Source organism: Hyperoodon ampullatus (assembly GCF_949752795.1).
Source record: "Hyperoodon ampullatus genome assembly, chromosome: 7".
Lineage (NCBI taxonomy): Eukaryota > Metazoa > Chordata > Mammalia > Artiodactyla > Ziphiidae > Hyperoodon > Hyperoodon ampullatus.
Window position 1 is genome coordinate 58179769 of NC_136920.1, and position 14610 is coordinate 58194378.

General features: G+C 38.9%; 1 protein-coding gene across 1 annotated transcript in view; it reads right to left on the reverse strand.

Annotated features, from left to right (window-relative positions):
* Positions 1–201: 201 nt before the first annotated feature.
* Positions 202–14610, reverse strand: part of POLD3 (DNA polymerase delta 3, accessory subunit) — a 38049-nt gene continuing 23640 nt past the window's right edge. The window contains exons 8-11 of the mRNA XM_079708191.1: positions 12522–12634; positions 6701–6813; positions 5509–5587; positions 202–957 (exon numbers count right to left, since the gene is read on the reverse strand). Coding sequence (XP_079564317.1) covers positions 755–957; positions 5509–5587; positions 6701–6813; positions 12522–12634 — 508 coding nt within the window. The 3' untranslated portion in view covers positions 202–754. The remainder of the gene's footprint in view (positions 958–5508; positions 5588–6700; positions 6814–12521; positions 12635–14610) is intronic.

Below are 14610 nucleotides of genomic sequence, written 5' to 3' on the forward strand. Positions count from 1 at the left end.
TCTAAGTAATTTCTGGTGGGGTTGAATACATCATTACATTTTTATTTGTGCTCTGCCTGAGGCTTTTCCCTAACCACTAATTGCGAATAAAGAGCTCGAGAGTAAGAGCTTTTGTGAAAGGGCTAGAAAACAAGTAATGTGCTGGTCTGTGGCCAGGTGTCAGTGTACTTTATAATGGAGGAAAAGAGGATTACCGGGAGATTTTTGTTTCAGCCTTTAGTCCAACCAAGATTTAAAAGACTTACAGAAAATGCTTCACACAGAAGTGTGGTAGTGGGGAAGGGAGGATGGGGAAGTGGTAAACACATCCAGTAAAATTCAGGCATAAAAGAATACCCACACAAGTCCACAAAATACAAAAGAACAAGGAGGATCACTTCCTGAGCCATAAATGGATGGATAAGGACACAGGGTGGGTAGGGCACAGTGGATTAGCCACTAACGGCTTCAGTGATAATTCTGAAACCTGTTCCAATTTATTTTTGGAATGAATTCTTCTCCTGGACAGGTCAAAATTGTGCTTAAAAAATGTTGGAAGATAACAGCTTTTGAAATATTCTTTTGCCTCTTGCTTCCAGGTGATTTCCTTTTTGTTGAAAACCAGAAGCCGTATAAACCTGACAGGATGGAAAAACAGTCTTTTGATAAAGATGAGGTGAGGCACTGGATGAACTTACACAGTAAGTGAGAGTCTGTATGTCTTGGTCTTGTCCCTTGACCACTCCACATCTCTGGACCTAACAGAGATGGCAGTTCACTTTCTCTGGAAGAAGCCAGTAATGGACACTTGTCTATTGGCTTTGCCCAGAGCAGCAGTTCCTTTCTTTGGGCCCTTTCGTTCCTCTTTGGGTTCCTTTTTCAGAGTCATGGAGGGAGGCCTATGTACAGAGGAAGTCTTCATCTTAAGCTCTTCTTCACTATCTGTGCAGGATTCACTCTCGTAGACCTTTTCAGTTACTGGAAGAACAAAGGAAAAACTGGGATATGAGTGCGTTGAGTCATTTAGAACACTGCTCTCTCGAGAGAATGAGATGTCTGGTTCACTCCAATCCCCTCAGACCCACTGACCAAGGGAGGTGTGCTCACTAACCACCGCAGCTCAATCCTGCTGGGAGATCAGATCCCGCCTCAGGGAGGAAGCAGCATTTTGAGCTCACACAGCCTCTAGCTGGGGCTCAAAATCAACATTCACCCTTACTCCGTCACTGCTATGCCCCATGCCTTTAAGTGGGCCCTTATCATGTGGTTGCCCAAATCCTGCATTTGGGCCTTGGTCTATGCTTAGCTAACTTGTTGAGCTCTACATCAGAACTATCTGCATCTCAAACACCTACTTCTACCTCCATGCTTTGACTGACTTCTTCAGTCTCACCTCCCTGACCCACAGTGCCTGCCATTTCCATCACTGGTTTTCCTGGTCTTAAGCTCTGCTCTACCAGCCAGTCCCCATCCTGCCTAGCCAGACTCATTGCCATGGACCCTCCTGGCTAGTCCTATCCTGATGTCACCCACTGTGAACTGGAGATTAGCTACTCAACTATTCAGTTCTTGGTTCTCAGTGACCCAGGATTTAGTAATGGTCTACATCATGAAGAATGACTATCTCAAGCAAACTTGGTCAGATGACAAACTTGATAGTTTTAAGGAAGGACAATGAGAAAATGAGAAAAAGTTCCCAGTGTTTTTACTCCCTGTCAGCCAAGGGTGTATTTTGCCTTTTCTCCTACCAATAAAATTCACTGATCCCTCCCCACTGGAAACTTTAAAAAAAATTATACCAGTGAGGAGTCACTATAAGGAAGCCCCAAAGGGCACAGGCACAGACAATCGCTTCCAACAATGATGTCCCAGAACTGATGAGGGTCTCTTCAATACTACTGCAGTGCACACACCAACCGCAAGAAACAGTACAATGCCACCCTCCTGTGACTTTAGAGAGATGCAGCAGCTGTACAGTCAACGTCATCTAAATCCTTTCTCAGCAAATGATGGAAAAAGGAAAACATCTTTTCTTAGCTGAATAGAGTAACCTAATATGCATAATACTCAAATGAGTAAAGTGAAAGGTATTTTTTCCCATTAACAAACAATGATAGTTTTAAACTCTTGATTATTGATCATTTCTTTCTAATAAAATATATCCGCCGAACTGTTCTAGAGGCATAGGCTTTGGAATCAAATACACCTGTGTTCTAATACCTAGTCTGTCACTTACATAATCTCAAATTTTAATGTGTATCAGAATTACTTGAAGGCTCATTTAAACACGTATGGCTGGGCTTTATTTCCAGAGTTTTAGATTCAATAGGTCTGGGGCGAACCCAAGAATTTGCTTTTCTAACATGTTCCCAGGTGATGCTGACATGCTGCTGGCCTGGGGACCACACCTTGAGAATCACCATTCTTTGCTCCCCTGTAAAAGGTGATATGCTGCCCTACGAAATGTACAAATACACCCAGTAATCTTTGGCAAGCACTCTTCAGTGCTATATTTTCCCCTTGCAATGGGCCACGCTGGAGGTCAACTGGCTATAACCAGTAGAGTATTCCTTCACCTTATTCATCTATTCTTATTAAGGTTGCATAATCAACAGTCCCCTCCCTAAGAGTTCCTAGGATTTGTCATTACTTTCAACAGCCTAGAATTCACTTTGGCTGACCCCTGTCAAGTAAGAGGCTAAAAAAACACCAGTAAGCTTTAAATATATACTAAGCGTTCTTGAAGATCTTAAGGCTCCACAGACCAGAGGCATTAGCATCTCCCATGAGCTTATTAGAAACACAGAATCTCAAGTCCTAACCCAGGCCTACTGAATCAGAATTTGAATTTTGTCAAGATCTTCAAGTAATGCATCTACTCAACAAAGTTTAAGAAATGCTGCTCTGGGCTTCCCTGGTGGCGCAGTGGTTGAGGGTCCGCCTGCCGATGCAGGGGACACGGGTTCGTGCCCCGGCCCGGGAAGATCCCGCGTGCCGCGGAGCAGCTGGGCCCGTGAGCCATGGCCGTTGAGCCTGCGCGTCCGGAGCCTGTGCGTCCGGAGCCTGTGCTCCGCAACGGGAGAGGCCACAACAGTGAGAGGCCCACATACCGCAATAAAAAAAAAAAAAAAAAAAAAAAAAGAAATGCTGCTCTAAGATACTTCAGGAATTTCCATGGTATACCTGTTAGTTCAACAATTATGATCCCAGAACATCATCCCCATCCTGATGCAACTTCAAAAGCATTAATTACATAACTGGATTTTAGAACAAAATTATGAGCTGTTATTTACTCAATATCTCAAATTAGGGAATTCTAAAGAGCCACCTACAGATATAGAAAAGACAAGACTTGCTCCTCCATAAGCTATATTATGTATTCAAATGGCGGCATGTCTGTAATATTAAACTTCAGCATCAATTAGCTCATTATTTCATGACTAACCACTGGTTGTCTCATTGCTGATTCTGTGCAACGCACTGCTTGAGGGAGTTAAAAACCAGTCAGGGCAGCACCAACAGAATTTCTTAAGCAGAACACTCTGTATATACCTTAAGAGCTAAAAGGAGCATTTCTATATTGAAAGCTGTGGCTACTTCAAACTACAGAACAAAGGAGATTTCAACTTAAAAATACAGGACCTTTATTTTAGCTGAACAACATGCCACTTTTCTGGGCTGCCATAAAAACAGGCCCAGTTTGCATGGGTAAAAGAATTATTTTCCACTCAACTGTCTTGCTCTTAGAAATCCACCCTGTCCAGAAGTCCACCCCAAATTTATCTCAGGGGCCCAACTCCCCAGTCCCTGTAGTAAACTCACAGAAAGGGAAAGATCAGCTTTTTAAACTCACAGACCAACTCCCATCCAGCACAGGACAGGAGAAGCCCCCTGTGCTGGTACGTTTGGAACAGTCTGAGCAGAGAGAGGAAAGCAGAACTCCTTTGTTGGTTACAGGAGCCAAGATTCATTAGGTTGAGCTTGGACTAAAAGCCTTAAAAAAAAAATGTGCTATGTGAGCACAGTTTTCATTGTTGCATCCAAGGCTCTTAATAGTCCTGTCTGGAGACAGGAGTACAAAAAAGTTCACATCCCATACCTGGCCAAAACTTGAGTACTATGCTTTGAACAAAGCAATAGGTAATTAGCCACAAATTCCCAATGAACTCCCATAAAGATATTCCTGACACTTTTCTTTTGGGGTAGCAGGAGGGAAAAACTGGCAATGATGCTTCAGTCCTCTTAAGTTTAAAAGAATAAAAAATTCAACAGTAAATACGTAAATTACCATTAACAGTCAAACCAAGAGGCTTGAAATTCATTACTAGAAGACTAAAAGCAAAAAACAAACAAATACAACAAAAAAAGACCCAAATCCAGAATTCATAGGCACAAGAAAGTTAGCACTGAAAAGACAGAAATTTCCTGTGTAGGAATTTTATTCCCAATCACATGCTACAATTAAAATGGCAGAGGCCCTTTCAGATGAGTGGGAGGTGGGGAATGGGAGAGGGCTCAAGACTGATGAAAGGTCTTCACTAGTGTTAACAACCACATTGCCTAGGGAAAGTTGATTCTTCAGAGTCTATCAATCTTTTTAAGACAAAAATTTGAACCAGAAAAAGAAAATCAAGAAAGGGAAAAAATACTTCTCTCTAGGAGAGCCAGCGTGTGGCAGGTGCCACAGGAAAGGAGAAATGACAATTCTCGGCTATCTCACTAACAAACGGTTGAAGAGCCTAAACCCGCAACTTTTTACAAACACAAAAGACAGTACCAGGATCTGAACATCTCATCGGGCCTCAAGTGCTAAATCCTAAAAGCCCCACAGAAGTCGGTCAATCGTGGTAGAACAAGCTAAAACATGGCTGAAGAATCAAGCAATGACTTGACGCATGAATTCTAATTTCCCTCTAGGCCTCCATAAAAAGCACATGCTTTTACCTAACATGGCTTACAAGCAGGAAACATAAAGGAAGTGATTTGGAAGAGTCAGACCCCTCTATAGAACAAATGGGACAAAACACAAAGAAGACTCTTGACACTCTCTTCAGAGTCTAGTCATCTATAGGAGCTTCTTTTCCACTGTTCAATGTATAAAACAAACATTCAAAAAAACCCCAAATGTTTCTCAATGTCTATGATTTAAAATTGGTATTGTGGTTTCCATCTTGAAAGTGTTTTTTAAATATATTACTTCACATGAATCTTCACAACAATCCCACATGTAGGCAAAATGGTATTTTCCCTCCACTCCACAGATCAAGAAACTCCCCACCAGAGATGATGTGACTTTTATGCAAGATCTCAAGCATATTACCCAAACAGGAACCCAGGTCTTCTGACTCTAGTTGTAGTGTTCCCTATATTCCACTACTCAAAGTGTGGGCCACAGGAAAGCAGCCCAGCACCACCTGGGGATGAATCATATGCATATTAAAGTCTGAGGCACCCTGCTCTGTAAGGGATTAAGGTGCTTTCCACAGTAATAACTCTATCTCTGGATTTGGAGTCAAAAATTTTTCTTACCTATGCAGCCCTCCTCGTCCACAAAGGCTTTAGATTTTAGCACACGTTTTCGTTTTCTTTTGTTTTCTCCACTTGAGCCCTAAAAGATCATAGGAAGATCAGAGGATACAACATTAAATTGACCAATCAAGCTACAGAGAAAAATAATAAAAGCTTTTTACTCTATAACAATCACCCTCCAATATTCTATGACGATAAAAAGTTAACAAGTTATCTACAAATTTCCCTTTAGGGGACCAGCCCAACCACAGACAAGTTACGCTCATTGATACTTCATTGAGAAGAAAAGTAGCATGTTGAGCAAAGAACTGTGTTCATTCGGTCAACAAACTTTTGTTGGGTAGTGCAGGCGTCAAGGTTAAAAAGACCAATAGGACAAGGGCCTTAGTGGAGGAGAGAGACAAAGAAAACAGACCATTGCAATCCACTGTGGTAAGGGCTTTAATGGAAGGCCACAGCAGATACTATGGAAGTGCTCAGGGAAGGCCTCTAAACCAGACCAGAGGTCTCCACGGCATCCACCCTTGCTGTGGATACCTGCTAGTTCAATCTTGACACTGCAACGTTACAACTGTCTAATTTAGTATCAAAAGGTATTACTTATACCAACTTCCCTTTCTCTCCACTGGTCTTCCACCCCATTTTCTCTTCACCTAATGAGGAAATCAGTGCAAAATGACAGTCTTAACACAATGAATTAAGGAAAACTAGTAGTCATAAAGGAAAAAAACCACCCATCTTCTCAGTCCTTCATTACCTACACTAACAGAGGCAGACAAGAGCCAGATGAAGATCATTGAAAACTGTATTTCCCCATTTGCAGCCCTTTTCTGGAAGAGCAACAAACCTGCATAAGTTGTTTGTTCTACTCTATCTTTCACACACTCTGCTGCAAGACTTCACTTTGCACAATGCCAAAAAGAGTTGGGTGGCACAGCTGCCTAAAGCTGGAGGGAATGAAAAACAAAAGAGCTCCCAGGATTGACTTCGGCCACATTCCTGAGATGACACCTTATGGCTGAACTCCCTCTTCAGGTGGGAAGAGAGGGAATGCCCATTCTGCACTACCCATAGGAGAGCAGGACGAGACAGGAGCCGGCTACTGACATCTGTGAAGTGTACAGCAGCGAACTAACGTAGCAGAGTAGTTTTATCCTTGGGCGATAAAGGACACATCCCAGTAAAGTTGTACCTTGACAGAAGGAGGCTCTGGCTCAGTCTTCGGCACTGGTTCAGGAGATGGAGAAGCAGGAGGAGGTGGGGATGGTGACTCAGCTTCATAAGCCCCAGGAGAGTCTGGTATGACTGAAATAAGGAATCAAGCTTAGATAAGAGAACTACAGCAGTGTCTGGTACAATGCCTTCTCCACTGGCTCTCTAAACTTCCATGTCCAACAAAGGGTATTTTGCAAGCAGTAATTCATGACAACCAAGGACTCTGCAATTATATAACTATAAATATCTTTAAAATACATATTTTATTAATTTTCATACAAAGAGAATCAAAGAATCAAGAATTATTAGAGCTGGAATATACCTTAGAGATCATCTTAGCTAAGCTTCTAATTTTATAGATAAGTCAAAGTATGAAGTTGTTTTATAAATATTCACTGATCAAAAAAAAATCCACTGATCATCTACCATGTGTCATGTATTTCACTTACATTATTTTACTTTATCCTCACAACAAACCTAAGAGACAAATACTATTATTCATACATTAGAGTTGAGTAAACAGAGGTTCAGAGAGGTTAGTTAACTTGTCAGGGGCACAGAGCTTGCAACTGAGGCAGCAAGTTTTAGACCCCAGTCAGTCTGATTCCACAGCCTTACTATTCCAACTCTCCCATGCTACCTTATCACTCAGGGCCAGACATTTTCTCTTAAGATCAAGTAAGTGGAGATAATCCTCAGATTATACCAAATGTGAGTACCTTTCATCTCAAGAGCTACAAATCCGTTACAAATATATTTAAAATACACCGACGCATCCACATTCCTTATGCATATGTCACTAAAATTATATTGAGGGAGAATGCTTGACTAAGGCAGACAGACATGGATTCTAGCATATGAATGTGGGCAAGTTGTAAAAAAATCTCTTTGAACTTCAGTTGTATAAAACAGAAATAATAGTAACAGTGATTTTGTGACTGTGGTCTGAGGATTACTTGCCATCACTTGAGATGTATGTTAGACTGAAATTTTCCAGCTGATATTAAGAGCATAAACTGTGGGGTGGGGGAATCATCTTTGACACGATGATCACAATTACAGCTCTAACAACTAGGATTTGCTTGTTAATAAGTGTTTGGGAACTACTTCTCACTTGCCTCACTGATGAGGCTTATTTTGCTACACTGAGATTAGCAGGAAAGAATATTTTAAGGAGAGAAATATTGCTATGGAAGTGGTACCACCTGAAAAGACAGTACCACCAGAGGGATCCCATCATTTCTGAATAGTTCCAGAAATAGTATAAGGCCCATAAGAGAGGAAGTGAAAATCCTCAGCTGACCTATTGCTTAATTACCACAAAGAAATTGCTGGTCAAGGGTCTGGGTAAGCTGCTTAGCCTCACCTGCTCCCTGAATCTCCTGGCTGTATTCAAATTCTTAGCACAAGTCTTGGATCTGAAATTCTCCCAACCGATTAGGTCAGTGTTAAAAATTATGACAGTGGAGGGTTCAAGGCCAAATGACCTAAAGAGGTGAAGCAGAACAACAGCCAGAAAGAAACAATAAATTATACACTTCAAGTATGAAATGGGCCCCAAAACTTTATGAACTCTAGGAAATAAAAACATAAAAGGAAAGTGGTCCAGCTATTAACCAGCTCTGGGAAGCTAGTACATGATGGGAGCTCAAGGAAGCAAAAGTCCAGTCAAACCACAGAACGAAGCACCCATTTTTCTGAAGGTATAGCTATTAAGAAAGCTGTGTCACAATGTGTTACAGTGGTGGGAGTGAAGTTTATGCGGTGAGAATGCAAAAAAAAAGGAATTTTGAGTACTCTCAGTAATAAGTTTAAGAGTTCTTACTCTATTTCCAGTTCTGTAACGACTTGACTTAACCAAGGAAAACACAATCCCAGTGGCACCCTCTAAGACCCCTCTCACTGCACTGTATGGACTGTTTATCTACACTCCCCCTTCAGACTCTAAGCTCCGCACAGGCAGAGGCATCACGATTTCCCTAGCACTGAATATACAGAAACTATTTCTTTTAAATAAAGGAAAAGAATCATTTTCTGAACTAAATTTGGGACGATGGGCTTCTAGGTCAAGGAAGATTCAGCATATACCTCCTCCTCCCTTCCACACACCCCCAAAGAGAAACATTATAATGATAATAAAGGAAAGAAATGTTGTAACCCTCTCATAATAGGGAAGAGAACACCAGAGGAGCCAAGAGCTCTTAATGAATAAGAAATTTCAACAAATCCCTGGAAGATGGAAGGCAGATGGGAAAAAGTTGACAAGGGAAGCATCAGTTAATTAGGTGAGTCTGATAGGAGAGGTTACTATATATTATAAAACTTGTATTTTATCTGATTTTTGAAATTGTGTACATGTATTACTTTGTTTAAAAAAATTTTTTTAAACAAAATATTTTAAGAAAGGAAGGACAGGGAAAACAACTAGAATTTTCTGGGCTTTACAAACATTAATCATTCATTTGCACAACAACCCTACAAAATCACTATTACTATTTCTGTTTTATATTGATACAACTGAGGTTCAAAGAGATTTTTTTAAAACTTGCCCACATTCATATGCTAGAATCCATGTCTGCCTGCCTTAGTCTCTATTACCAAGGCAAGCATTCTCCCTCAATATATTTTTAGTGACATAAGCATAAGGAATGATGGATGCATTGGTGTATTTTAAATATATTTGTAACGGATTTGTAGCTCTTCAGATGAAATGTTCTCAAGTAGTGAAATATCACTCACCCCAGGAAAGCAACCTTTGTTGGGGCAGCATAAGAGCTGTGGTAAAACTAATTGCAGGAATCCAGTAATGTAACATCTGTTTATCAGAGAGTTTTCTGGAAGAGATGCGTAACTAGAATTCTTGAAAATCATTCATAGCTTCCTAGGAAATTTTTTTAACTACTTATCTTAACCTTTAAAAAAGGGGCAGTGGGTCATTTGCTTAACATTCTCTATAAGCAATTTGCAAGGACTAAAAATGGTAGCAAGGACTGAAACATACCATTTAAAACTACTTTTTCCTAGCAATATAGATATTACCCTTAATGTTGTTTCTCTCTGGGTCTGGCCTTTTCTTGCTTTACAAAGGGAGTATGTACAATAGAACTGCTAAAGGTGCTTATGACTCTGCCAGGGAGAAAGAGAAAGGAACAGTCCCTTGGGTAGAGAGTTAAGGATATGAAGTTGACGGGAATTTTCTGAGAGAAGGTACTTTCAAGTGTGTTTATTACCATTAAATGCTTACTGAATTTCAATAGGAAAAGTGGGGTGAATAATAAGAAAACTGACTATATGTTAAGCACTGTCCCGGCACTTTTGACGCGGCATCTTATTTAATGTTCATAAAAGGCCGGCACAGTTTGTGATAACATCCCTATATTAGAAATGAGAAAACAGGAATTGATTAAGTTAAGTAATCTGCCTAAAGTCACATGGTCAGTGGTAAAGGTTAAGATTTAAACCCAGGTCTGTCTAACTGCAAAGTCTCTGCCATTTCCTCCACTCCTGCTGCTCATGTACTAACTTCTAGCTGAAAACAGCATATTGAACTAATAGTGTAACAGAAATAAAACAATAATAGGTTAGAGACTGTATGAAGGTTTAAAATGAAATCCCACTGGCTTTGAGACAAAGAAGAAATTTAGGAATAAAATGGCAAAGGTTTATAAATTTAGTCAGATGCCAAAAATTATCTTTGCCAGAAAAAAAATCTGAGAGCCTCTGCTTTATATCATCTGCTGTTATAGGTTGTCCACCTCTTTCACATTTCTTCTCCCTTCCAAACTAAATAACCCCACTCATATTTCTAATCACTTAAGGGTATTATTTTTGTGAGCTAAGGATCAGAACTACAGAGAATATTTCAGAAGTATGTAAAGAGTGTTCAATCAACCACAGTAATTCCTTGACTTAGAGCTGACTCCTTCACTAATACTAGAGTATCTAGTTTACTTTTTTAATGTACATTAGGATGATGGCTTCAAAGACTTTTTTAGAATCTTCCTCAAGTTCTTTTCCTGGTTGGAGTTTAGGGAAAACTGTTCTAATTAGCACATATTCCTAAGTTACTTGCTTAATTATTTTCCTGTGTGTCTGCATAGATTTGCCTCTATTTCCTTCAACTCTTAACCAGTCAGAATGTTCCTTGATGGTTGTTTCATCACACACTTGGGAATCTTCCTTTCTGTAGTCTTGGTTAAAGCATTTTTATAAATGACATGGAATGAGTATATAGCAACTGCCCCACTGGGATGCTCACAATACCCTATCCCTATCCATTCCACAGTCAATGGAAACCCTAAATCCATGGAAGAGTCAAAGATGTAACTCTGCCATAGACATATTCAACTTTCTTGTACAATTTCTTACATATATTCATGTCCTTTGCATTACTGTCACCTGTATATATAATTTGCTTTTTCACTCACTTGAGCTAATATCCCCCCACTTTTGGGGAACCTCTGTTACCATTTTCAGTGCTTCTTACAGTAGTTTCTGGTAAGAGTAGAGTCTAACAAGTTTAGCTTTGTTCTTCAACAGCATAGCAGGTTCCTTTTTTTGCATTCATTTTTCTTTAATCTCTTTTTAGTGTCAGTTTGTTTACTTCTGTCTACCTTTATATGATGCTGAATCCCTTTGGATGAGAGTTCCCCTGGCCATTACCAAAAATGTTTTATACAATTTAGGCCATGAATTCATGGAGAATCAATCACAGCAGCTCAAGCTTTTCACCACTGGTTCTCAAACCAGGCTTTTCAGGATCGAAGTCATCTGGCATATCAGTCCAACCCAGGTATGGTTCTCTTTGGTCTCCTCCTTTTTCTGTACACTTTCATTTACACATTTTAGGAAGGATACTTGATACTGGCTCTTAGAATAATTGATATTCTTTTAAAAGGCACATTAATTTTTCAGGCAAGACTCTTGTCCTTATTCTGTTCGCTTATTGTACAACAGTGTCTACAACTTAAAACTGGAAGGGTTCACAGTGTCATTCCCTCTCAACAATGACCATACAGATTCTTCATCTTAGCATGGTTTTACTTATGTGGTACACAACACCACCAATACCCCTGATGCCTACAATATTACCCATTTTATAAGATTCACATGAAGGTACCCAAAGGAAGAGCTCCATTTTATTTTTTAAAAAAGAAAACGTCTTTGATAATAAATGTAATAATCCTTATTCTCTTTCCCTTTGTGTTTGCTACTTTGACAAATTATCATAAGATTATGGTTCTTGTCAAAAGGTTAAAGTAGGTTTTAAACAGAAATAGGTACACTGTGTCTCTCAGTGCTAGGATTACTATTGTCACTGTGACCCATAATAAGTAACTTTTTAGCTCCTTGAACCTAAAATCATCACAATAAGAACTGACCCTTCTATGGACCGAATGTTTTGTGTTCCCTCAAAATTTATATGTTGAAGCCCTAATCCCCAATATGATAGAAGTAGGAGGCGGACCTTTGGGAGATAATTAAGTCTCGAGGATAGGGCCCTCATGAATGAGATTAGAGACACAAGAAAGATGATTTCTCTCTTTGCCTTGGAGGATACAGCAAGAAGGTGTCCGTCTACAAATGAGGAAGAGAGCTCTCACCAGGAACTGAATCAGCAGGCACCTTGATTTTGGACTTCTTAGCCTTCAGAACTGAGAGGAATAAATTCCTGTTGTTTAAGCCTCTCAGTCTATGGTATTTTTGTTATAGCAGCCCAAATTGACTGAGACAATCTCACTAGCCAAAAATTAAAATTAACATTAAAAATTAAAATTTAAAAAATTAGCAATGCCCACCTTCATCTTCACTGCTATCAGACTCAGGAAGTTTGATTCTTCTCCTCTTTTTCTTCATGTTTTCAGTTTCTTTTGTCTCATCATCAGATAACTCCACTTGCTTCCTCCTGTTGCTGTTTGGGAATAATTTAAGCATGTTACACAAAATAAAAATATAAGTATTCATGTGCTACTGTCAGCCTTGCTTCATAACTCATGATCTTAATTCCAGAGGGTAGAAAGTAAAAGTCGTAATAGACCCATAAGGATACTCTGATAATTGACCACAACCAGGTCACTTCATGGGGTAACCAGAATAAAAACTTTCTCTAGCTCTCTAAAGACCACTGTAAGCTACTTACCAGGTTATTGAAAATTTTTCCAAATTCCTTCTTACTTCCCCTACTGGCCTTTCAATCATTCAACAAGCATTAAATAAGCAGCTACTACCTACATAAAGGCTTTTTGCTAAACACTCAGATGCAAAGATCAAGAAAATACCGTTGTTCTCAAGAAGCTCTGGCAGGAAAAATGGGTATAAATACCACTAACTATAAAATACAATGTGATAAATTTTACTGGACAAATAACCTAGATCCATCTTGACATTATTTAGCTCCTCTGTCTGGATACTCCACCACACTATTCATTCAATCAGCAATAATTTATCAAGGGCCTAGTGTGTGTTATAGACAAAAATAAGTACAATACATAGTTTTTACCTTCAATCTTATTTCTTATGTAACTAAATATCAACTTATTTTTCTACCTTAAGCTAGAAAAATAACAAATTAAACACAAAATAAGTAGAAGGGAATAATAAAGAGCAGAAATCAATGAAATAGAAAATTTTAAAAGGTAAAAGTTATTTTTTAAGAAAAGATTAATAAAATTAGTAAGACTTTTACAAGACTGATAAAGAGAAAAGTATACATTACCAATGTTAGGAATGAATGAAGAAATCTATAGTGATACCTACAGATTCCATAGATACTCAAAGAATAAGGCTATATATATTATAAACAATTTTATGCCAATAAACTCAACAACTCAGATGAAATAAATTCCTTTAAAAACACATTCAAAATTGACCCCAAAAGAATAAGAATATTTGAATAGCTCTATTTAAAGAAATCAAATTCATAATAAAAATTTCCCCACAAAGAAAACTCCAAGCCTGGATCCACTGGTGAATTTTATCAAACTTTTAAGAAAGAAACAGTACATACCTTACAGAAACTTTTTTGGAAAACAGAGGAGGAGGAAACTCCTCTCAACTGATTGTATGAAATGGGCATAACTTTGATACTGAAATCTGACAAAGACATTACCAGCAAAGAAATTAACTGATTATAGCCCCCAGAAATATAGATGCAAAGAATTCTTAACATAACATTAACAAATCGAATCTAGCAATATATAAAAAGGATAATACATCATGACCAAGTGGGGTTTATCTCAAGAATGCAAGTCTGGTTTAACATTTGAAAACCAGTCAGTGTAATTCACCACATTAACAGAAACACCATACGATCGCCTCAATAAATGCAGAAAAAGTATCTGTCAAAATTCAACACCCATTCATAAAACATTTCTGCAAACTAGGAATAGAAAAGACTTCCTGAATCTGGTAAAGGGCATCTACTAAAAACATACAGTTAATGTCCTACTTGGTGGTGAGATCCTGAATGTATTCCTGGCAATAACCATCAACAGCGAGTGTCATACCCATGGTTAGAAACATTTTAATCCATCCCTATCACATGTTCCTAGGAGGTGAGGCCCACTGGACAGAGAGCTCTGACCCTCTGCAACGTCAGCATTTTGTTGATGTTTTCTAATAGCGTAGCCCCAACCTTGCCACAAAAGTCAAGTATGTCTGGGCCTATCAGTGCTGACAGTGTCCTTTAGAATTTCTTTCAACAGACTAGCTCCTACCAACTATGAGGTAGTGTCTCAAATTCCTGGATTCATTTTTAACAGCTTGTGTGCTTTTTATTTTCTTTTCTAATTACATTTTACCACTTGAAAAATAAACTCATTGATATAAAAAGAAAACAAAGAACTTTTTCTCTTAAATTTCACTGGAAACAGTAACCCCTCATTTGGC